The following is a 26,263-nucleotide window of genomic DNA, read 5'->3' as shown; positions in this document are numbered from 1 at the left end:
AAACGTTGAAAACGTTTAATTTGAAAAGGTGTGAATAATGTTACAAAACATGAAGAATTATAAAATATAAAAGGAAAACAAAGCAAGAAAACAAGAGTGTCACCAAATCAATTAAATAATCAAAACATAACAAACCTCTAAATCTACCCATCAAAGAAAAATGCAGAAACAAAACCTGAAATCTTCAGCGTATACGCCGCCTTAAACTACGCTGTCTAAAAAAAACAATAAATTCAATGCGTGGCGATCACTCTCCAACTAAATAACAGAAAACAATTCTAACTTCTTCAGTTCTGACTTTAACGTCGTGACGTCACATCTAGGGATGGGCATTCGATTAAATTTTCTTAGTCGATCGTCGGGAGAATTAACGATCGACTATCGATTAATCATTAATATTTTTATATTGAAATTCATTATTTCTTCAACTTGTTATAAATTAAAAATGCAATGAAAATACAAAAATACAGTTTGTTTGTCCTCGATGAGATCTTTATTACAAGAAGATCAACTTGTGGCAGTAAAACTGGACGTTCGGTAACGTCAGACTTGAAGATGCCCTGCGGTGCTCTAAAACAGCGGAACAGCGAGCCGGCGTTCTTAAACAGAGACCCATGGCCACTTCATCCGTTTTCTGTGATCGGATAACTATCCGATCGTGAAAAGACCAAATGTAAATGCCCTCCGAAACGCATTCGAGGCGGATTTAAACCCGATCGCTCAAACCACTTCAGGAGGAGATCTGAGACGCATTCCAGACGAAACTGGACAAGAGTAAATGCATCTGGTTGTTGAAACCACATATGTAAATTTGACTTATCCCAAAAATGCTAAGAAATAAACATGTGAGAGCGTTTTATAGGCCTAGGCTATATGTCATGTTATAGCCAGATATGACGGCGTTACTGGAACACGCATCACCACAGATGAGCATCTATTCAAGCCAACGTGCAAACTATCGCAAATCAAAGTGAAAGTCATTCATCAAAACACAATCATCTTCATTAAAAGTAAAGAACCGAAATGATCTTACCAGGGCTGTTGCCGCAATATTGTTGCAGTCTTTGATTTAGAAATTTTCGCTGATGATCAATAAAATGCAGCTCATATCAGTTGCTTTCGGACGTGCAACAATTTAAATATGTAGCGCGGGAATTCAAGAGCGGATTTATATCCGTTTTGCAAAAACACATTTATATGACCGGGTGTAAATGGAATCGTTTTGATAAATCAGATAGCTATCCGATCTGAGAAAACGCATGAAGTTCCCATAGAACTTCTGCACCAGTCTACTGATTTCTGTTGAGAAAGATAAGCATGTTGACATGATCTGGGATCAGATGCGACCGCAACCTGGTGACAGCCAGTCAGCCGCTGAAAACACCCGCTCTGAGGGGACTGACGTTGCCGGGATGCACAGGTACCTCCGCGCTAAAATCAATTCCATTGCTTCAAGACTCACACTACGCAACGCAACCTGCATTAGATTAATCGATAACAAATAAACGTGATCGACGAAATTCTTAACGATCGATTATCGATCGTCGATTAATTATGCCCATCCCTAGTCACATCTCTTATGGGCAACCAATGATCACCACCTAGTAATAACGTATAGAAACACAAACACACACAAAAAAAGAAAAATACACAAACACACGTGGAACGTAACATGAAGAAACTGAGACAGACTAAATCCAGAAGAACTGCGGGAACGAGTCTTTTAGATTAAAGACACATCTCTTTGACCTAGCATTCACATAACACATTATAGACTTCTATAATTCAATGTTAGGCTGCATAGATTAGGCCAGCTGGAACCGGGAACACTTCTATAAATCCTGATGTATTCGTTACATCATGAGAAGAATGGTGTCTATGCTTATATTAGTCTCTCTGTTTATCCCGAGGTTTACCACAGCCCGCGGGATCCAGATCTGATGAAGGACCTGCTCCTGGACGCGACGACAGCGCAGTCCTGAAGTGTCCACTAGTCTCTCCCCTGTGAAGGCCTGTGGAAAAAACAAAAAAACATTTGACACAATCTGATTCCATATTGATTAAAGGGTACATAACATGCACAGTTTCACCTAATCTCATGTTAATCTTGAGTACCTATAGAGTAGTAGTGCATCCTTAATATCTCCAAAAAGTGTTTAGTTTTATTATATTTATAAAAGAAAAATACAGCTTTCCGATTCTCTCCGAAAATAGCCGAAGTCCTGGAGTACACTCCGTTGCTGCCCCGGGAAAACAAACTGCATCCACTGTCCCTGTAACACTGGGTTCTTTGGAAAGCTGAACATCACATCCAAAAACACACTTTTTTGGAGACATTCTTGAACAAATCCTATGCAGCGCTGCCGATGATTTCCTGTTGAAGCGCGTTGATGTGCGCAGTCTCGCTCTCCTCTGGTCGACGTGTGCGCGGCCGCGCTTTTCCGAGAGAAATGCTCATATAAGTTCCACTCTCATCTACGTCATTAGATCCACGGTCGAAAAAAAAAAAAGCAGCCGAAACTTGTACCAACCCGGAAGTAAGATTTTCGGCACAGAAATTCTCCGTTATTCGTCCAAAATATTTTTTTAAAACTTTGCCCATGTTTAGCAAGAGAATCCATCTCTTTAACACTGTAAACAACTCTGAATACATGAAACACCATTGTACCCCCCCTTTAAGTTGGGGCCTATCAGGTACAGTACATAAAAAAATATCTCTCAACTAATGCTGTAAAGTAAACCATAAGGAACCCCAGTTGGTACATCATTCTAATATTTAAGGTTAAAAATTATTTATTTGTAAGCTGCTTCTTTAAATCACACATAAGAAAGTTTATATACTGTTATAATACACTTTTAAAGGAACACTCCTCCGTTTATTTAAAACAAACCTTTCCTACATTAAGACAGGTGGGCAAACGCATCTTTGTCTCAGTGCATGCATTGTTTTAGTTTGGCAGCGCTACCGCTAGCTTAGCTTAGCATAATGAATGGAATCCTGTGTTGCCAGCTAGCATGTGATTTAAAAAACAAAACAAATTACTTCTTGTGGCCTGTGTATTCACGAGTACAAATAGCAATGCAGAATAAGTTTATGGGGCAGACCTGACCTGTTGGAACCCATGACCTTGGCCTCGTAGTGTTTTTGCGTAGCGCGTCTGTGTTGCACGTCACCACGTAGGCTCACAATTGGCCGAAGCAGGTCATGTGTGTGATGCGTGATGACGTGCAACACAGACGCGCTACGCAAAAACACTACGAGGCCCAGAGAGAAGGAAATGAATAGTGGAATAAAGTCGGTATTTTTGTTTGTTTTTGCGCACAAAAAGTATTCTCGTCGCATGATAAACTTAAGATTGAGCCACTGGAGTCACTTGGACTATATTAACGATCTCTTTAATAACTATTCTGGGTCGGTGAGTTTCGGTCACACTGGAAGCCTATGGAGGAGTCAGAATTCTGTCAGATTTCATCAAAAATATCTTAATTTGTGTTCCGAAGATGAACGAAAGACTCACATGGTTGGAACAACATGAGGGTGAGTAATTACTGACAGAATTTTCATTTTTGGGTGAACTAACCCTTTAAGGTCGCGACTTATATAGCAGGCTTCATTCAGTGATTGAAACAAATATTATTAACATTAATTGAAGTTTTACAGTATATAGAACCGACATTGAACGCTCCGAGCGAGCTGTGCTGTGGTAAACGGAACTTTTCCTTGACATGAAACGGTAAATTATCAAACCAGTGGAAGCCTGCAGTGCATGAAACTGCTGTATCTAACCTACCTTATTCGTGCAATGTCTATTCAGTCAGTACAGTAGCCTACACTTCAGTAATGTTTCTGTTTAATGTGTCAACGCTTCTTCCTGTTACCTGTCCCTGATCCCTCAGGCAGCGCGCCCACTCGCAAAGCAGACAGCTGCGCCTCTGCTACCACGGGCGTTTTTCCAAATTCGAATATTCATTTTCACCTTCGAAATTCTGTTTTTTTAAACTATTCGAATTTAGAATATTCGTTGACAGCCTTAATACTCACGGGAGTTGTAGTGTTGTAGTGTCGTAGTGTCACACTTATTTCAGATGCCTTTTGAAAAGACTACAATTATTCAACCCGCCAAAGTGGCTAGTTGGAGTGACTGTGTTACCCGCCACAAGCAAAATCCACCCGCATTTGGCGGGTTGGCGGGTGTTAATGTCAAGTCCTGTTCACAACTATGTTCCTTTTTAGAAAGAAATGATATCTGCGAGGATTTCCAGTCCAGATTTAGACCGTAACATAGTACCGAGACTGCTCTTGTTAGAGTCACAAATGATTTGCTTATCATCCGATCGTGGTTGTATCTCTTTATTAGTGTTACTCGATCTTAGTGCTGCATTTGACACTATCGACCACAACATCTACGCTAATTTTAGTGTCTCTGTTTATCCCAAGGTTTTCCGCAGCCTGCCAGATTCAGGCCGTATCCAGATCTGACGAAGGACATACGCCTGGAACCTGATGTCAACGCAGTGCTGAAGTGCCAACTAGTCTTTCCCTATGGAGGATCCCTTCACTCTACAGATAAATCGTCGCCAGGAAAACTCAATTCACGTACCTACCCCGAAGTGACAAAAAATAAAATTCTGTATCAAAATTTATCAGGAAAGACCAGTACTTTGTTTAGGCTTGGTTTGTAGGGAATTCCAAACCTGCACACATATATTCAACACACATAACTATAGAACTAATTCTTAATGTGCATGTGAACGCCATCAGGGTTTATCACAGGTTCGCATTTAAAGTTGAACAAAGTAACTTTTTTACCTTAACCGAACAGCTTCGGAGTCATTGGAATAGTTATATGACTTTTTTCGGGTTGAATGGTGGTCGTCTCGCACCCCCCAAGTGCCTGTGAGACGAAAGGCGATTGACATCTAACAACTTGCACTTTATAGATATAAAAAGTGCAAGGTATAGAGGCATTTACGAGTTTACGAGTGGCATTTACGACAGTAACGTTAAATACAAGTACTCCACAGCGACTCTAGGGGTCGCCGTTTGACAAAAACGGAAAGCTGCATAGTGTGCCTTTAAAGTCTGTGTAGAGATAATGGTGTCATCTTGGTGGCCCCTAATTTAATTTAATAACATATGATCGTTGCGACGGAAGCGAATCAATCAAAACTAACTGCGCTGCGCAGCTCAGACGAGTAGTGTGGTTTCACTCTGCTTTTGTTTGCCGTGTGATGTTTCTCGTATGCGGCAGAAATGGCAGCTCTCTCTTATAAGAAGTTCACAAAATGTGACCATTAAGTCTCAATCTAGAGCCCTGTATAGAGCTGCATTTCTGCTTTACATGAGCGCAACCTACTGTCAGAGAGTGAATTTGTGTTTTTTTGCATTGATTTGAACTGACAAATATGTATAATAATAATGTATAATATATAGGGCTGGGGGAATTAACGCGTTAATCTTTGCGATTAATTTGAAATGTTTAACGCGTTAAAAAAAATTAACGCATTTAACGCAGCACACTTTTTTTTGCCTCGTTTTAATGATTTCCTGTTGCGGCTGCTATTGAAAAGGCCGTCCCGCCCCTCCGTGTTCGGCGATCACGTTTCATTCTCGCGCAGCTTTCATGAGCTGGTCTTTTCCGCTCCGTGTGTGCGCCGCGCTGTGTTCCGCGTGTGTGTGTGTCGGCGCGCTCTGTCTTTAACGGCCCAGCGGCGCGCTCTCCGTTCCGTGTGTGTGTGTGTGTCGGCGGCTCTAACGGCCCAGCGGCGCGCTCTCCGTTCCGTGTATGTGTGTGTCGGCGGCTCTGTCGACAACGGCCCAAACGCTTCAATCATGTACCGAGCACTGGAAAAGTAAAGTCCACTCAAATAACGTGAAATTCTGTTTGCTGAGCTGGTATAGCCATGCTGGGCAGCAATGGTAAAATTACCTGCTCTGATTACATGCTCTGGTAATAATAGCTTTGTAGGACTATATTTTATTTTGATAATTAGTTAAAAAAAAGATTAATAATCTGTTAAATTGATTATGTTGATTGATTATTGAAAAAAAAATATTGATATTGATGTTTAATATAGGGCTATTTTCTGTTCCTTTTTTCCCCTGTGTTGTTTAATTAGGTGATTCTAAGTTAAAAGGAATAGTTCACTTTAAAATTAAAATTCTGTCATCACTCACCCTCATGTTGTTTTAAACCTGTATGAATTTCTTTCTTCTGCTGAACAGAAAGGAAGATATTTAGAAGAATGTCAGTAATCAGACAGTTTCTGGGTCCCATTGTCTTCCATAGTAGGACAAATATATACTATGGAAGTCAATGGTACCAGAAACTGTCTGGTTACTAACATTCTTCTAATTATCTTCCTTTGTGTTCAGCAGAAGAAAGAAATTCATACAGGTTTAAAACAACATGAGGGTGAGTGATGACAGAATTTTAATTTTAAAGTGAACTATTCCTTTAAATATTGATGATTACAAGCTTGGGGGAAACGCAATTAATTGCAATTAATTACAGAAATTGTGCAATTAATTAGTTAATTTTTTTTAATCGATTCCCAGCCCTAATAATATATTAATATGCTGCAGCGCCCAACATTTCTCTGGCCGCGCCGCTCTCGCTATGGAAAAACGTCAGGAATCAAGTGCGCGACTCCCCTGGGATTCTTAAATCGAGCCTGCCACTAATCAGCCAATCAAAAAAAGAAAGGGGCTACACAATAGCCAATCAGAAAATAGCACTATTGTATCTGGGTAAGATTTAACGCAACAACCAATGAAAAAAAGCATATCCTGAAATTGTTCACTTGATTCTGCTACAGCGTCGTCTTCCGAAGTTTCGTTCACTCAAAGGAAACCTCTCGAGCTCCGAGCATCACTTTGAGCACAGAGTAAGTCATGATCTCCTGTTTTAATGTTACAACAAATTCACAACTTGTTTTGACACAAACAGTGACAACTTGAATGCTGTTAGAGAATGTTTCCCAGATAATTAGCATCAGTGTCTAGCCAACAGTTTTACAGCCCGTTCACTGACAACACCTGCTCAGAACAAGTAGTCTAGACCTAGTCATATTTTCGTTCTCACACAATGACGGACATATTGTCACATTATAAAAATCTCTCTCTCCAAATAGGCTTAATCACTACAGGCCAAACGTTTGGACACATTACTATTTTTAATGTTTTTGAAAGAAGTTTCTTCTGCTCATCAAGCCTGCATTTATTTGATCAAAAATACAGAAAAAAAGTTAATATTGTGATATATTATTACAATTTAAAATAATTGGTTTTCAATTTATTATACTTTAAATTATCATTTATTTCTGTGATGCGAAGCTGAATTTTCAGGATCATACTCCAGTCTTCAGTGTCATATGTGACATCCAGTCTATCACATCCAGTCTATCACATGATCCTTTAGAAATCATTCTAATATTCTGATTGTGAGTGTTGGAAACAGTTCTGCTGCCAAATATATTTGATGAATAAAAGGTTAAAAATAACTGCATTTATTCATAATAAATTATTCAGAAATAAATGATAATTTAAAGTATAATAAATTGAAAACCAATTATTTTAAATTGTAATAATATATCACAATATTTTTAAAAAAAATGTCTGTATTTTTGATCAAATAAATGCAGGCTTGATGAGCAGAAAAAACTTCTTTCAAAAACATTTTTGTTTCACTCTTGTCACTCTTGCCGGTCTTCAAAACTTGAGAGCCCTGAAGATGTCCAGTTTCTCACGCGCTTGCTCATTATTCTTAATTCTGTAATGCAGCCGTAACAAATGCTATTGCGGTAGAAGAAAACACAGCGCGAATTATGGAGTGCAAACGAATCCGAACTAGCAAGGTGTGTGAAAGTTTCACAAAACTCCAAACCAAGAATGCTGTCGTATGCAATACATGCAATGCGGAACTTGCTTTTCACGGGAGCACAACATGCATGTTAAAACAATTAAAGAGGAAAAACCCGGCACGAGAGGAGCCGGTGAGAGGTGAATGTTCTCCAGCTGGAGCTAAATAACTAGCAGTAAATCTCTTTTTAGAGAATGCAATACTACTAATAATAACAATAATAGCAATAATATTAACAATAATTTTATAATTACAGTAATGTGATGATTTATTTTTGCATAGAATTAAGCTTGATGGAGCTGTGGAGTCAGGGCTGTTTTTATTATTGTAAAACTAGGCTATAACTTATTACGATCTTATCACTTGTCTGTATTTTGTTCCATATTCATGAAGACTTACACAAGGAGATGTTATGAAGAATATCATGTCAGTTAATTTTTTATTCTGTAAAATAAAAGGTGAATGAGTGTCTCTGTCAGCTCAGCTCAATTGTCATGTCATTATTTTTTTTTATTCTTATAATAATTGTTTGCAGTTTAAGTTTGTCTGTAATGCAGCTAATTATTTTTTCATTTAGTTTTCTATTGAAAGAGAACAGAATATTTAAACAATGCTTAGAGCATTTGTGTGTGATTTGAGTTAGACAGAAATCTGAAAACTTAAAGAGAATGACCTGTTTAGTTGTCTCAAAGTTCATTAAAACAACCATTTCAAAAGCTGAAGTGATTTTCTTTTTTTATATTGTAGTTAGCATGTGTTTTAACTAATTGAAAAAGCTGAATAATCGTTCCAAACTTAATGATTAGTCTGCAAAAATAATCGACGATTAGTCGATTAATCGTTCTAATAATCGTTAGATTAATCGCTTATCAAAATAATCGTTTGTTGCAGCCCTACTCGTTACCTCAAAAACAAAGCACCAAACTTCACGTCTCTGCTTTTCGTCAAGTTTGGAAGACACGCCATGAGCTTACATTGGATTTACCTCCTTGGAGTATTGGATTTTACTCCAATCTCATTTCATATCATGATAACAAATGGAAACATTTGAAGTAATATATGATAATCAATATATTTTTATCTAGCGTAGCTGTTACTCTGAAATGTTGATTTTGAAAGATTTATAGGCTGCTATAGGTTATTGTTATTATTATTATTATTTTATGCAGCACTGCGTGTAGCCTATGCCTACAAGGCACAACAAGCCTGTTCATTATATATTGTTGGAAACATTTGTGTGTGTGTGTGTGTGTGTTCTGTGAATTTTAATTTTCAAATTTTAACCAGAAAAATCAAAAATGTATTGCCAAAATCGTGCAGCCCTATAGTTTCTCTTGACACAGTTTTTTTTATATTTATTTTACAGGGATCAGATCCCGTCTCTGGCACAAAGGTCTCTGTCTTTGGATCATTGTTTTCAATAAGTGCTTTTTTGTCATTTGTTGTGTATCTTTGGATTATGTTGTGTTGTAAATAAATCCAAACAATCAAAAAGCCATTCTTTTTTAAATCTCCTCATTCTTTGTGTAAGGTTGCTCAGAATGACAGGGCCTGATAGCTCCTAATAGGGCCATTAGTGGAGGGTCTTTGTCTGTCTTAGGTGTGAAAACCATACATATTAATGATGCATTTACCCCTCTCGCATAAAACTTTCTCACACAAAACACGTCTTACAAATTTTAAATCAATATATTGTCTTCTCTGAATGAGCAGTCAGGATGATTTTCACACAGTTTTGGAGCAAATATTCTAGGCGACATGATACAAATTTCAAAAGTCTTGTGAAGAAATAATCAGTATGGGTTTCATGGCCTTATTTCAGTGACAAATTTTTTTTTTGTATTTTCACAAACCACGCATAAATGTCATTATCTCAAAACTACAAACTTTTACACACATGCTGCTGATATATTATTGTAGCAGAGTTTGTGCTGAATACAGTGCAATCAGACTTAAGCCATGAAAATGTCACAAGTAACAGAAATAAACACAAATGTCAGAGCATGTCAGAACACCTCCAGGGCCAGAAAACACCTCAGACCCCAGAGGGTTAAAAGATATCAAACAATCAACAAAGTGTCCTGTGCTCACCAGACACCGGCTATAGGTGGAGAGGAGAGATTTGGCTATAGGGTGATGTGTGGCTAACTTACACAGAAGAGACTTTGTTGCTCAGAACATGAAAATAAACTACTTACCGTGATCTCAGACTGAGGTGATGTGGTTTCTCCACTGCATGGATCTTCATGTGTAGATTCAGCTGAGTTTTAATAGAGAAACTCTTCCCGCACTGATCACACGTGTGCGGCTTCTCTCCAGTGTGGATCCTCTCATGTCTTTTCAGATGTCCTGGCTGACTGAATCTCTTGTCACAGTGTGAACACTTGTAAGGTTTCTCTCCAGTGTGAATTCTCTGGTGCCGTTTTAAACATTTTGCTGTAATAAAAGTCTTCTCACACTCAAAGCACATGTACTCTCTCACACCAGTGTGAGCTTTCTGATGTGTGTGTAAATATTGCAGCAGTGAAAAACTCTTTCCACACACAGAACATGAATGCGGCTTCTCCTTCGTATGAACTGTCAGGTGTGACTTCAGGTCTGATGCTCTAAGAAATGTTTTGCCGCATTGATCACATGAGAATGGCTTCACTCCACTGTGGATCCTCATGTGATCTTTAAGATAACTTTTGCATGAGAATCTCTTTTCACACTGATCACACATGAATGGCTTCTCTACCGTGTGGACCCTCATGTGAACATCAAGTTTCTTTTTGTTAGTGAAACTCTTCCCACATTGATCACAAGTGTGCGGCTTCTCTCCAGTGTGGATCATCTCATGTGTTTTCAGAGATGATGAGTGACTGAATCTCTTGTCACAGTGTGAACACATGTAAGGTTTTTCTCCAGTGTGAATTCTCTGGTGCCGTTCTAAATTGCCTGTTGTAGTAAAAGTCTTCTCACACTCAAAGCACATGTACTCTCTCACACCAGTGTGAATTTTCTGATGTTTATGTAAATATTCCAGCAGTGAAAAACTCTTTCCACACACAGAACATGAATGTGGCTTCACCTTCATATGAACTGTCAGGTGTCTCTTCAGGTGTGATGACCTAAGAAATGTTTTGCCGCACTGATCACATGAGAACGGCTTCACTCCAGTGTGGACCCTCATGTGAACATTAAGATTTTGTTTGTTTGTGAAACTCTTTCCACATTGATCACATGAGAACGGCTTCTCTCCAGTGTGGATCCTCATGTGAAGCTCAAGATTTCCTTTCTTTGTGAAGCTCTTTCCACACTGAGTGCAGGTGAAAGATTTCTTGGCTCTTTTCTTTATAAATGTATTTTTAGTCTTTGAGCGACTCGATGGTTTTCCTTCAGGATTGACATGATGTTCCTCCTCCACTTCACTCAGTTCTTCACTCTCCTCGCTCACTTCCATCAGGTCTGAAATCAAAGAGAAAATTATTAATTTCATTTTCAGTACATCAAAAAAATTCAAAGAGAGAAATATAAAGTGAAAGGACATGTGAGCCCTGATGTAATAGTAGAAAGTGGACAACTGTTATAAAATATTATGATAATTTGATGTCTTTTTATAAAATGATTATATGTCCTTGAAACTTTCCAAAAATGAGGAAAATTTATCTTCCAATTTTTATTTTATAAACATTATAGGCACAAATCCCATGTTTCTTTAGCTAGAACTATTACATATATTTAGTAATTGAAACAATTATATAACATGATATTAACATTAAAATATACAATACTGCCATATTTTGACACCAACTTTGAGATTGATATTTATTTGACTAAAACCGTTAATTATTAATGGCCGTTCACACTAGACTTTTCCTTGCACTGACTTCCATTCATGCGCATGTGAAAGTGGGACACCAGAAACACAAGCTCAAGTGAATTACCCTGTGAGAAATAACACAAACGTTTACCATGTCCTACTGTACATGTTTCACTCAACCCTGTTTCTTTTGACATGATTTTCCTCCTTTTAAAAACAGAGCATTTCTTAAAACTGTGACACCCAGGAAGTGACATCATCTGGGCTCTTTCTACTGCATGATGGGAAGACAAGAAATTAATCTCAATCCTTGTCTCAGTTTTTACACAAAATGTAGCACTGACTGCATTCATCAACTCTGTTACCAAAGTTACTCCAAGAAGAATCTCTATAACAATGAACAACATATGATATTTGACAAATACAGCTTTATTAGTGTGATGATCCAAGGGGTTGTGGTGCTTTGTTTTGCCAGTAGGTGTCTCTCTGGGTAACACTTTTTGTGTCTTCAGGTTAATTGATGTGTCGCAGGTGTGGAGAATTGGTTGATTAACCATGCTGCTTATAAGATGCTGGTTTTCTCACCCTCGAGAGGGAAACAATTGGGCTTGGTCTCTGCTGGTCTTGTTGCTTGGTGGACATGCTGACTTTTCATCCTCTCCAGTCCAAGGCTTGATGTGGTTGTTTTGTGTTTGTAGATTTTTTACTTTAAATGTAGTTATGTCTGTTTTATAATTAAAATACTTATTTGTACAAATTTGATTATGTGTTTGGCCTCCCCATTCATGTTGCTGCTCCTTGAGCCAAGGGGTTGTAACAGATGGGGGCTCGTCCGGGATTAACTAAATTGGCTTAGGGTTTGGATAATTCTTTAATTAGAATTATAATTTGGGTAATTCTTTAATTAGAATTATGATTTGGATAGTTCTTTAATTAGAATTATGATTTGGACAATTCTTTAACTAGAGTTGTGATTTGGATGATTCTTTAATTAGAATTATGATTTGGACAATTCTTTAACTAGAGTTGTGATTTGGATGATTCTTTAATTAGAATTGTGATTTGGGTAATTCTTTAGAATTACAGTTTGGTTTATTCTTTAGGTTAATTATTGGTTGGGTAAAAATAAGTTTTGGGGAGTGCCATATGAAAGTATTTTTGTTTTGATTAGTGGCTTTGGACTGGAGAGAGAATTGTCCAGCGGTTGCACTAAATTGCTCAGACGTTGCGGTTTAGACTGCATAAGCCAAAAATAACCCCGTGTTAGGCTGAAGAGTGCTTAACGCTTTTTGTTATTTTAGTTTGTTATTTTAGTTTGTTGTTTTTGGTGCGTCGGACGCGGGTAGACTGGTTAGCAGTTGAGCTGCATGTGGGCGTGCCGAAGACCAGGGTTGAGTATAATTAGTTGTGTGTGTGTATATTATTTAGATACGGGGTGGCTTTAACAAATTTTTCTGGCAGTTGAAGTGTGACCTGTTGGAATGCAACCAAAAAATGGAAGAGGTGAAATTAGCTCAGGAGGAGGAACATCTTTGTAAATTGGGCACTTTATTTACTCGTCTTGAGATCGCAAAGTTGACTGTAAATTTAGCGAAATGTGAATTTGCACGTGCCACTGTGGTCTATTTGGGAAATGTGGAAGGACAAGGTAAAGTCTGTCCTGTCCGGGCAAAAGTCCATGCCATTGATAAGTTCCCAGTTCCTTCCACGAAGAAAGAGTTGATGAGATTTTAGGAATGATTGGGTATCTGAAATTCTGTGAAAATTTCTCAACAGTGGTTGCTCCTTTAACAGATTTGTTAAAAGGTAAACGGAAATATGAATGGTCCTCAATTTGTCAACATGCTTTTGATAATGCCAAACTGTTGCTGAGTTTTGCTCCCGTATTAATAGCACCTTGTTGGGACCGTCCTTTCCTTTTAAAGGTAGACGTGAGTAGGCTGGGTGCTGGAGCTGCATTATTGCAGAAAGATAATCTTATGGCGGATACCTTGTCATGAGCTCCATTGAATGAGTAACCCATTACAATTTTGTTGGTTCTTGTCCTTTATTTCACCTCATTTGTTCTCAAGGCGCCTGAGAGCATTGCGAGGTGGAGTTGATAAAGGGTAGGTGGTGAATGAGAGAGGGTAAGTGGATCCAATAGTTTTGTTTAAATTTTAAGCCTGGTAAAATTCTTATCCTGTGATGTATTATGTTTTGTATGTGTTTTTGTATTATGTTTACAGAATACCTTTTATAAGGGCCTCTGTCTTTGGGAGGGAGGTGTGATGATCCAAGGGGCTGTGGTGCTTTGTTTTGCCAGTAGGTGTCTCTCTGGGTAACACTTTTTGTGTCTTCAGGTTAATTGATGTGTCGCAGGTGTGGAGAATTGGTTGATTAACCATGCTGCTTATAAGATGCTGGTTTTCTCACCCTCGAGAGGGAAACAATTGGGCTTGGTCTCTGCTGGTCTTGTTGCTTGGTGGACATGCTGACTTTTCATCCTCTCCAGTCCAAGGCTTGATGTGGTTGTTTTGTGTTTGTAGATTTTTTACTGTAAATGTAGTTATGTCTGTTTTATAATTAAAATACTTATTTGTACAAATTTGATTATGTGTTTGGCCTCCCCATTCATGTTGCTGCTCCTTGAGCCAAGGGGTTGTAACATTAGTAACTTGGTGTTTACTGACTATGTAAAATAAAAGTTAAAATAGTATTTAGCTTGATCTCAATTCTCAAATCTTCCTCTACTGACCATTTGTTGAAAAAACAAAAAACAAACCCAGCAGGGCTCCAGATTGTGACCAATTGGTTGCATTTTTCCTGCCGGTGCGACCAAAAATGTATTTAGGTCGTGCTGGTGCAACCATAGCGTTACTGAGCAGCGAATGCAAAAAAAAAGTGAAAGCGGCATTGTGGAATGAAGTGGAATGAAAATCCGCTACTCATTTATGCTTCCGTTTATTAGACCGTTTATTATTTCGGACCAATCATAGACAGCGCAGCGCCCCAAACTTGTCAGTCGCGGGCCGATCTCGATCACACAGCACTGTTACTAGGAGATCCAGACTGGAATTCGCTTCGGAATTAATATCATCATCGCTGCGAGTTCCAGTGAGAAACATTCCAATTCAACTAACCCTAACCCATAGATATCAGATCAAACAGCGCTGACGTGGAAACAAGAGAAACACTTATAGAAGGCTTTCAGTCCACAAATCAGCAACATTCACCATGGATTTAGACTAATGTAGTAACGCTAACCATAACTACTTGGTTACTAACGTAACCTCAGTTCCCTGAGATGAGGGAACGAGTATTGCGTAAGGCTAGCTTACGCTATGGGAAAACCTCTTTTTCTCCAGAATATTGAAGCAAACTTTTTAAAATGCAGTGCAGCTGCACAGCGAGCACAATTGAGTGCGATAGCGGTCATTGCCTGTGCTGCGGCAACTTCACGAACCTATGGCGAGGTGGCTTTGACGCCAGAACCAATCAGGATGCCTGGCGTGTCAGAGTCCGCCAGATGGCCGTGGTCAGAGGCTATATATTGCCGTGCCTCGCCTAGGTGCTCCAGGTTTTAAACGAATGAAGCGATCTCCTGATCCTAGCACAGTAGCACGGCTGGTTACGCAATACTCGTTCCCTCACCTCAAGGAACTAAGGTTATGTTAGTAACCAAGTAGTTCCCTTTCGAAAGGTCTCTCGTATTGCATAAGGCTAGCTTACGCTATGGGAACCCCCTTCAAAACACTGTGCGTGTTAACTTCGCCCTAACATAACCCAAGGCATATGAATGAACCACAAGGGAAGTATGATCCTAATATACGCCAGTTCTAGATAGGCTTCATATACTGGATAACTAGGAACCGTAGTTCATGGTCATAAGGGATATATAGTAACCAGTTGAAGGCCAGAGCCGGGTATGTATGAGCCCTAAGACTTTTTTGGGGGGGAGGGGGGTTCTTAACACTTGGCCTGGTACCTCCAAATTATAAAAACTTCACAAATGTGGACGGCGAGGCCCAGCCAGCCGCCTAACAAATGTCCTCACTGGGACCAGGCCCACGAAGAGGCCATACCTCTCGTGGAGTGAGCTCTGACGCCCAAGGGGCAAAGAAGGCCTTTGGACTTATAAGCTAGCGCAATAGCATCCACTATCCAGCGCGACAGTCTCTGCTTTGTGACGGCTTAACCTTTAGTGCAGCCGCCAAAGTATACAAGGAGCTGCTCTGATTGCCTAAACGAGGCAGAACGCTCCAGATAAATCCTGAGAGCCCTTATGAGGCAGAGTAAATACACATCACTCTCATCATCTGGAGAGAGCCTTCAGGGTAGGGCTGCAACAACTAATCGATAAAATCGATAATAATCGATTATGAAAATCGTTGTCAACGAATGTCATTGTCGATTAGTTGGTCTGCTCACGTCACGGGGAGCGTTACTGATGACGTCACTTTCATGACAACGCACTGCAGTCACGCGAAATGGCAGAGAGTAATTGGAGAGAAACATCAGCACGGCAAGCAAAAACTGTATATTCTCATTATATGAAGATGTGAAAATGGTATAGTCTAGTTTAATTCAATGCTACTGTGTAAACAGCTTTGTTTACTAACTTCGGGACAGTCACACTAGATCTATTTTGTATAGAGCATCAGGTTGCGCAATCAGTTCGCTCGCAACATAAGTGATGGATTAAAATAGCGCTACCGCAGAAATAGGTTAAATTAAATGGTGTTTACAAAGTGAAGCACTAAATATAAAGGCAGTTAATAACAGCAGCAGTAAAATATTGTTTTTTAATCACTGTAGTCAGTGGTTTTCAGCGAATGCTTGTGCAGTAATACATCATTTTTCCTGTACTTTTAACCAAGCCTGTTGTCAGCTGCGTACCTCCATTCCGCTCTCTTTTTATAGCATTTGTCTACTATGTAAGGGATAATCCCGCTTATTAGACACTGTAAAACCTAACACTGAAAGTTACTAAACTAAATGAGTACATTTAACTTATTTTTTTTTTAAGTTAGTTTAACTTAATAAAATATGTGATATTAACTCAAAAACTGTATTAAGCAGAACTTAAACCGAATAAGTTATGAATAACCTATTTGTTATTTTAGCTTTTAAATTTTATTTTTCAAGAAATTACTTTTGTATAATGAAATGAAATAAACACTTAAATAAATACATTTAAAGTTTTCAGCTTCATTCGAAGCCTACATTTAGGTCTTTTTACGGCGTTCTCCCTCACGCACCGGAAAACCCCGTGTATTTATTTCAATCTGCCCATCCCCCACAGCTCTCACACGGAGTAACTCGGAACAGAATGGCGGCCATGAAGATATTTAACAGGTAAGCACGGCAAACTGTTTCGTCCTCTTTAGAGCACTTTTATACGTTTAACGTTGTATTGTCGTGACTCTTCATCTTAAGAAGACCGACTAGCTAAAGTAATGTACTTACTACTGTAGTAAGCCATTTGTGTCACGTCAACGACAAGCCAACGCGACATTGCATTAACTCAGAGATTTTTTTTTTAAATCAGCGGCAGTAGTTGTACTGTGAGTACACGACAGTTTTGTCAGTGGAACAATAATTTAACTTTATATGTGTGTGCGTTTTGTCACATTTTTACAGACAAGCGTGTCCCGCGCAATTTTGGATATTTATCAGTGAGGACGAGACTGACTCCAACCGTCATTCACACGGCAAAAACTAAAGAAATAGGTAACGTTAAAGCTGTATGCTACAATGAGCTATTAAACATTGGTCACCGAAACAGCTGTTCTCTAAAGAGAGTAGGTTCAGGATAAGGAGGAAAGAGCACAGGTGTAGAATGTTTATCTTGTTGTTGATGAACAACTCTGTACACTATTGTTTCAGCTACCAAAAAAGAAAGCATGAGGGGAATAATCCAAATGTGAAGTCAGATGAGTTATCAGAGAGGGAGAGGAATAATTTGAGAAACAAGTGGAAGGCTGCATCCAGAGGATACAGGGAGAGAAGAAAGATGGAGAAGGCAATGTTGGACCTGACACCTCAATCCATAGAGAACACTCTGCCAGATCCAGCAGGAGTAGACGGAGTGGAGGGGCAGCAAGAGAGTCCAGGGGGGTGTGTGGTGGTGGATGCTCCACCTCAAAATGAGGATTTCCATCCACAGATGTCCTCCACACCAGAGAGAAAAGATAGAGAAAAGAACTTTCCCAGCCTGCAGTTGTAAACGACTGCAGGCTGAGAAGCATGAATTAAGAAAGCTAAACATAAATCTGAGGAAACAACTTGCAAAGATGAGAAAAGAAAAGGGCCAGAAAAGGTGAGACGAGGGCAAAAGTACGGTTAAGCCACAGTGAGAGGCTCAAGCCAAAAGGGGGGAAGAAACTGGCAAAAGAGAGAAAGCTGGCTGTTGTTAGTTTTCTGACTAGAGATGAGAATAGTCGACTTTTACCAGGGAAAAAAAGATACCATCACAAAAAAAACACAATAAAAGAACAGCGAAGAATTCTCACAAAGCCACTCACAGAGCTCCATGGGCTGTACAATAGTGAAATGAAGAAGAGCCTCCACCTATCTTACAGGCAGTTTGCTAGAAGATGCCCCTTCTATGTCACTGAGCCAAAGCCAAGGATCGGGACACATGTGCATGCATGGACCACGAAAATGTCCACCTGCTGGCCAACAAGCTCTACAGCAGAGGGCTGTTGAAAACAAAAAGCATTTCTGAGCTGCTGGTTATGATAGTGTGTGATCCAAAAAATAAGGACTGTATGGACCGTGTTTGTGCCAAGTGCTGCTTTGAGGAGGTAGAATTCCCTGAGACAGAGAGCAGCTCAGAAGTCACCTGGGAGCAGTGGAAAAGGGTAACTTCCACAAATGGAGAGAGAATGTTTGGCAACATGGTGAAACAGATCTATAGTGGAACCATCAAGGACTTGATGCAGCTTTTCTCTCAGAAGTTAGAGTCCTTGGTGATACATCAGTTTAACTGGCTGCACCAGGCAGAGCAGTTCCGCTACCTTAAACAAAACATCACAGGGTGTGAAGCTGTTCTGCATGTTGACTTCTCAGAGAATTATGCATGTAAGCTGAACACAGAGGTTCAAGCATTTCACTTTGGAGGTAGCAGACAGCAAGCGACTATCCACACAGCAGTCCTGTACACTGTGCATGGAACAAAGTCCTATGCAACACTCTCTGACAGCCTGCGCCATGACGAGCGGGCGGTGTGGGCATATCTAGAGCCCATCTTAGGAGAGCTTCGTGAAACCTTCCCACAGATCACAACCCTCCACATTCAGAGTGATGGGCCGGTTACACAGTACCGGAAAAAAAAAAAAAAAAACTTCTACCTCCTCAGTACTGTCCCTTTCCTTTCTGGGTTCACTAAGGTGACCTGGAATTATTCCGAAAAGTCTCATGGGAAAGGGGCCCCAGATGGAATTGGTGGGGCAATGGGGATCTTTGTCCAAAGAGGTGGTGAACTTCAGACACCACAGCAACTCTATGAGATGCTGAACACAAGATTAGGCTCAAGCATCACACACTATTGGGTAAACAGAGAAAGCATTGAAAAGTGTGATGAGCTAATTCCTGACAACTTGGAGGCTGTGAAGGGTACCTTTAAAATACACCAGGTTTGGTCTACCCAGCCTTCACAGATCACTCACAGGACTGTGTCATGCTTCTGTAGGAAAACAGAGAGGAGTCCATGCCCTTGTTACAAGCCCATAACAGTAGACCTGAGAGTGAGACGCACTGTGTGCAACACTGAGAATCCCCCAAGCTCTCCTCCTCAACCACCTAGGGAACAAGAAAATCTAGATCTTTGTGGCAAGTTTGTTATTGTCATTTATGATGAAAAAGCCTTATGTTGGCCAAGTGCTTGAGGTTGTGGGAGAAGAAGTGCAGGTCAATTGTATGCTACAATCTGGTGACAAAAACCTCTTCATGTGGCCACAAACTGTAGATTTAATTTTCTACTACAGAAAAGATGTGCATGCTGTGATCTCAGAGCCTGAGCCAGCAACATCCCGCTTCTCAAAGCTGACTCTCCAAGATTGGGTGAAGTTCAGAAATGCCTCAGCTTAGATAAATGCAAGTCGTGTTCATAACTGCCTTATGTGGCTAAATGGGTCCAGAAAAAGAAACTTATTATTTGTGATATTTGAATGTTGAAAGGTTAATTGAGATGCAAGTAGTGTTCATCCCTGTCCAATGAATCAAAAAGGTTCCAAAAAAAAGAGATTCTTTACTCAGCTTCTTAAAGGAGAACTCCGGTCAATTTTAACATTGAGCTCATTTTTTTGTACATTTGGAGTGCTGTCAATACAGAGAACAACGACAAAAATCGGTGTTTCCTACACCGAGTTATTCTATTTTTAAAATTTGCACCCTATTGACTTCAATGGGGCAAGTAGTAAGCCTGCTCTTAACATCCTTTAAGTGTCATTACAAGTGCACAGAAAATGTGAGTGATTCCTTCCGAGTGAACACGAGTGGATCTGACTGCAGTAGATGTTAGAGATATTAATAAAAATGAAGTTAATTCAGCCAGCGCTCATACCTTTGTTTACATCCTGTTTTCGGTGGAACATCTACTGCAGTCAGATCCACCCGTGTTCACTCGGAAGGAATCACTCACATTTTCTGTGCACTTGTAATGACACTTAAAGGATGTTAAGAGGCTAAAAAGCAGGCTTACTACTTGCCCTATTGAAGTCAACAGGGTGCAAATTTTAAAAATAGAATAACTCGGTGTAGGAAACACCGATTTTTGTCGTTGTTCTCTGTATTGACAGCACTCCAAATGTACAAAAAAATGAGCTCAATGTTAAAATTGACCGGAGTTCTCCTTTAAGTTCTTGAAGCATTTAATGTTATTACATATCATACCGTCCACGATAATACCGGTATAAATTTTTACATGATAAAAAAAAGTGTCATATCGCGATATCACTGATATGGAGCATTACGTTCCCTTGCACGCACAACAACAACACCTGTCTGAGCGCGAGAGCAGCAAGTCAGCCTCCAATGACGATTTAGTACCTAAGAAGGAGCTACTTCAAAAGTATTTTAATAATTCCCGCAGGTCTACCACTTATAATGCGGGAAATTCCCCCGCAAACACTGATTTTACCAACCGCGTGAGTGTTCAGCGGTGCCGCGTCTTCTCTCTCTCGCTCTCAAAATGGGTTGCACAAGTCAAGCGTCGATACCACACTCTTGTGTTTAGCAGTCAGGACATGACGGAATCTTTTGTCACTTGCATCGTAACTAAAGTTTAGCATTTTCACTTCTTTTTAAGTCTCATCAGTTTAAACATTTGCGATTTTAAACTACTCTCGCGCACTCTCTAAGAGATGTTTACTCTGCGTGCATACATACAGTAAAGCCGTCTCACAAACAGCTCGCGAGTAACAAAAGTTATTTTTCGCGGATTAAATCGCTTTAACGGGAAAAAACACGCAAAATTGTGTAAAAATTCCGGTCATGGTTAGTGTATTCGTAAACAGTCGGTTATGTCTGACATAACCATAAAACGCGTGTGACAGACAGTATAACAGTAATGGATCCGGGCACTAGCTCTAAAAGTGACAGCAGCCATATGTGTCTGTCATTAATGTTGTCGTCAAAACAACAAAAGATAGCTTTCATTGTAAGGAATCAGAATTAATAGCCTATGTATTTAATTTAGTCAGGACTCAGGACTAGTGTTATTTTACATTTGATTACCTTATTCAGTAGTATCTGTAGTATTTCTGAATAGTGTTAGACGGACCTACTCAAAAACTTTTATCTTTATTTGTATCTTTATTATTTTGTATATATTTTTTGCTACTTTTTTCAATTTAATTCAAAGATTGAAATCAAGCTTCCTTGTGTTGTGTAAACTCTTACAAACAAAATTACCCAATTGTAAAAACACAATGAGTGAGCAAACATTTTGGTGAGATAAATGTAATAATAAAAAAAGAAATTCTACATTTTTTTTTATATCGTCATAAATATCATTATCGCAAATATTCTTGAAATATCGTGATATAATTTTGAGGCTATATCGCCCACCCCTATTTAATGTGTGTTGCAATAAAAAATATATAATTTTAAATGTTAATGTCCTTCTGATCTGTTATATTTAAATGTTGAAATGTTATTTGAATAAAAAGAGTTAAAATTTTCTTTCGTCTTGAACTCTTTTGTGTACATTTTAACTGAAATTTTTATACCTGTGGTTTTCTTATCATTTGGGGCGACCATTTGTCATGTGGGGTAACCAACAAATGAATGAATAAATGAATAAATTCATAACCAAATATCCATCAGTTTAGCCTCAAATATTAATCAGTGGTATGCTATTGTTGAATGTGTAATATCTGTATAAATGCTAATTCAGTTTTTTTGCTTTTAAAGTAAAAATCAGTAAAATCATATTGTAACTGGATTATGAGGGAGACTCTGATATCATAGAATAAACTTGTGAAATAATGGTTTTCATAAAATGAAAGGGCACTAAAGTTTATCTTTTTTCATCAGTTTATCTACTTACTGATACGAGTTCAACTAGTCTTAATGATACATAAAAATGTGAATTTTGAGATACCTATATTACGGTCGCCCCAGATGACTTTTTTAAGGCTATGTATTAACTTAAGTGTAAAAACACTAAAATGTCAATTTTTTTACTTTTCTTTATAAAGGCATGTGTACACTACATTCCAAATGTTTAGAAAATGGCCAAACATAGGCCAATTTTAAAATACCAAAAATATGGATATTAAAAAGTCTTATCCGTCAATGACCCATTTACATGTTGTGATTTGTATAGTCACAGCGTGTACGAATAACAAGGTCACATGAGACACAACCATCTTCTAACCGTACACACACAGGGAACTATAGTGAGGAGCAGAGAGTTCGCTCAGAGTTGGAGTAAATCACTCCACAGAAGTAGCAGTGCTTCGCCTTCCTATGGAGACTGGAGCCGTTCCACATCTCCTTCCTACTGAGGTCAACGGGGCTTCTCAAGTGCTGCGAGCAAATCACTCCACAGAAGTAGCAGTGCTTCGCCTTCTGAGAATATATTTCCCAGTATGTATACGGTTAGAAGACCTGTGTTTTATTATTATTTAACATTAGCCAGTTGGCGAGGAGTTCTTTGAAACGTTCTTCTTCAGTAAAGTTACTTAACATCAAAAAAAGGTAGGCTGTAAATTAATGTTGGATCACAATTTGGCTAGGCCTATATACTATTCTCTACTGCATTCTTATGCTTCTCTGTAATGGACAGTCTGTATTAATATTTGTGGGCATAATTGTCCGGGGTGGTTTATGTTTGAGGCCTATAATAAAATTTTACCTCTTAGTAGCGTGTGTGTGTGCGTGTGTGTGTAGCAGAGTCAGCGTGCATCAGAGAGAGCTTAAAGTGATATTGATGTTGGTCTCGGGTCGGGTTCAGGCTGAAAAATTGCAGACGTTTTCGGGCAGGGGCCGGATTAGGGCTTAAACACCACGGGCCAGGTCTCAGTTAGGGCTGGATGTTTTGCCCCGTACAGGGCTCTAAGCAGTATGCTAGCTGGAGCCGTTTACCTCCAGTCTTTGTGCTAAGCTAGGCTAGCGGTGGGTGCGTCAGACAGAGTTATGGCACACACGGAGATGAGAAGGGTATGCATGGACTTATCTAACTCTGGGGGATACGGAGAATAAGGTAAAGTCCCAAAAAGTCAGCGTGTTCCTTTAAAATAAAACTGCACATTATAAAATCTGTACGTTGTCTATTTATTATTAAAGAATTTGTCAGTAAAAAAAGTTAGTCTGGAGCCCTGCCCAGAACATTCTGTACCATTTCATAGTTGTACTGTTTATCTAAATTTTGATGAAGTGCTTGAATGTTTCTAACATGAATGTTCTTCAGCATCATGAATGAATGAAGAATAAACACCAACCTCTTTGTTCTTCAGGATCTTCAGTGTGTTTCATTCTGCAGGGTTCTGGATCACTCGTGTTCTCTCTGTCCTCTTTAATAAACTCAGTCTTTGCAGATTTCAGCTCTTCCTGATGCTCGTCTTCACTTGTAGCTGATGGGAATTTACAGCAGCATAATGTCCACATTAATCTAAATCTAGTTTGATTTTGAAATTAATCAAGTACTTAGATCTATCATTAAAATAATATGCGCTGAAACTAACAATGATCATAAAACATTTAAAACTAAAGAGCATCACAAAGCAATATTGTTCAAGAGTAAAACTCTATTCATTTATTAACATTTAGCCTAAGAGTTGATTTAATGTCTCACGTGGCTCATTATAGGCTCAACGTAAAGTAAGAGATCGATTCACAGAATTCCCCTCACAGATCTCAAACTTTACCTCTTATCTCTTGACATTCAGTAACAGTTCTCACTCCAAACATCGAGTCAATCACACAAACGAACACAAACTCGCTCAGGTCTGAATGAACTCAACATATTCTCCTCATGCTCGCTGCTGCTGCACTAAATGTTTATTTCAGAAGGAAGACGCCAGAAAAGACGCACAAGTATCGCTGTGATCGATGAAAACAATACAGAAATGAGCCTGTCGCTTAATCAAACTGTATAAAGTGTGTGTGATGGTTGTGTAAATATGAGAAATACCGTGAACTGCTCTCTTCACCTCAGAAGACTCGACGGTGCGTCCCAATTCGGTACTATCCGCCCTAAATAGTCTCAGAAAATAGAATCAGTAAGTTACATCCCAGATCGTAGTATGTTGGTTTCAAAGATACCCGGATGGTCTACTATTTCCGGTCAGAATCCGAAGTGCAGATCGCTCGTTGGCCGAGGATTCGGTTAAAACTACAAACACGAGTTAAAAGTGCTAAAAAACTACAGACATGGAGGACGCGCGAGTCCGGCGGTAGATGTTTAGATAAAGGGGTTTGAGTGATTAATTATCAGTTTCTAACCTGACGAACATGTATTTATTTAATGTTGTCTACATTATATTGCATCTGCAGCAGCATCGATGAATATTGTTGCCTCTGTTGTAAGTTGTTGTGAATAAAAGCATCTGCTAAATGTAAGTTTATTAGATTCATACCATTTCTGTAGATCAGCAGCGCAAACACATCATATCCAACAGATATCCTTCTTAATATGTCTATATATCTTAAAATCTAAAGTAATCATTTTACTTACATACTTTTAGTTGTTGTTGTTTCCAGAGGTGTCAAGTAACGAAGTACAAATACTTCGTTACATTACTTTGGGTAGCCTATCTATACTTTACTGGAGTAATTATTTTTCAGACGACTTTTTACTTCTACTCATTATCATTTATGGTTATGGTTATCGTGGTGTGAAAGGGCCTTAACATTTGCCAAAAATATAACTTTTTTGTTGGTCTTGTTAAAAAAACAAACAAGCAAGCCCAGCCCAGGTGAGAAGAAAAAGTAACGTAAAAGTAACGTAACACATTACTTTTCATAAAAAGTAACTAAGTAATGCAATTAGTTACTTTTTTGGGGAGTAACGCAATATTGTAATGCATTACTTTTAAAAGTAACTTTCCCCAACACTGTATGTGTGTATGCTGAATTTAATGTTTAAATAAGAAACACAACACTACTTTTGTGAGAAAAACAGAAGTTTATTTAATTTGTTATCTCCATAAGATTTATGTTGTATTTTTGGAGGTTATTGTACAATTTCATTGTGCTGAGTGAGTTCAGTCATTTTCACTTGGAGTCAAATTGCTTCACGTGCATGTCTCGTGCATGTGCCTGAAAAGAGAAATGTTTATTAGCAATGTAATATTGTAAAAGGTACAATATTGTAAAACACTGATTACTTTTATTTGTATGTTTAAATGTTAATTTACTCTGATGATGAGATACTTACCTTATGTGATGCCATGGTTGACTAAATGCGGTGGTGCATTTCTGGCCTTTTGAACAGGTCAGGTTTTTTTCTGAGTGGAGTTGATTCTCATGGATGGCGAGCCAACCTAATCGGATACTGGACGAAAAAGAAGAAAATTCATCTTAAAGGACCAAGAGAGTATCTTGATTTCATATTTTGTTTTCCCTGCTCAAGGTAAAACTTTTCCTGCACAGAGACTGTTTATTTTCTCCATACGGGACTGAGAACTGAGATACCTAATAGAAGGGACTGATATCAGTGATTGAGTATTTGGAAATTGAAACTATCGTCGACGTGAGCGTGATATTACAAAATTGTGGTTGAGTCTGAACAGGTTTTGTCAATTTGCTGTTGGGTACATTATTAATGTATTTCTAGTGTAAAACTGACAGTGATTTGTTCAGTGACTTATTTTATTTCTTTTCATTGAATTGAATTCTAATATTATTTATTTTATTTTATTGTGTTTACTTTAAAAGGGGAAAGGCCTGTGCATTCAAACAAACATTTATAAAAGTTATATACTTACCTTAACTGTGGTGTCCTGTCATCCCTCAGCAATAACTTTCCATCTCCGTAGTCGAACATAACAATCTTCTGATCTCCTAATTGGTTCATAAAGTGAAGTCCAAATTTATAAGTAATAACCCGTTACAATAGCAACAAAAAAAAAAGTTAGGGATAACTGTCTTATGTCATTTAAGAGCAAGT

General features: G+C 38.8%; 1 protein-coding gene across 2 annotated transcripts; it reads right to left on the bottom strand.

Annotated features, from left to right (window-relative positions):
• Positions 1 to 24,428, bottom strand: LOC308700550 (uncharacterized protein). 2 transcript variants are annotated; one of them, XR_014031321.1, is made up of 5 exons: positions 24,287 to 24,427; positions 23,595 to 23,726; positions 10,061 to 11,309; positions 1,573 to 2,012; positions 1 to 319 (listed from the first exon to the last, which is right to left on the bottom strand). XR_014031321.1 is itself a non-coding variant. In XM_081382180.1 (4 exons), exons 2-4 carry the CDS (start codon positions 23,626 to 23,628, stop codon positions 1,991 to 1,993), a joined length of 1,305 nt encoding a protein of 434 aa, XP_081238306.1. In that variant the 5' UTR covers positions 23,629 to 23,726; positions 24,287 to 24,428; the 3' UTR covers positions 1 to 1,990. The 2 variants fall into 2 exon arrangements, 1 of the variants encoding a protein (XP_081238306.1); XM_081382180.1 differs by having other exon boundaries at positions 1 to 2,012; positions 24,287 to 24,428.
• Positions 24,429 to 26,263: the final 1,835 nt, after the last annotated feature.

This window comes from Scardinius erythrophthalmus (genome assembly GCF_964197995.2).
Source record: "Scardinius erythrophthalmus genome assembly, chromosome: 1".
Taxonomy (NCBI): Eukaryota; Metazoa; Chordata; class Actinopteri; order Cypriniformes; family Leuciscidae; genus Scardinius; species Scardinius erythrophthalmus.
Note: the sequence above shows the minus strand (reverse complement) of the source record. Positions and strands in the feature narration are given on the sequence as shown.

Bases quoted from the DNA above. Each gene is read 5' to 3' on its own strand.
- LOC308700550 (XM_081382180.1), bottom strand. From the start codon at position 23,628: ATGAAACACACTGAAGATCCTGAAGAACAAAGAG. The intron at 11,310-23,594 runs GTTGGTGTTTAT...CTTTGATTTCAG, and splicing joins AGATCCTGAAGAACAAAGAG to ACCTGATGGAAGTGAGCGAG. The intron at 2,013-10,060 runs GTAAGTAGTTTA...TTTTTTCCACAG, and splicing joins CACCTCAGTCTGAGATCACG to GCCTTCACAGGGGAGAGACT.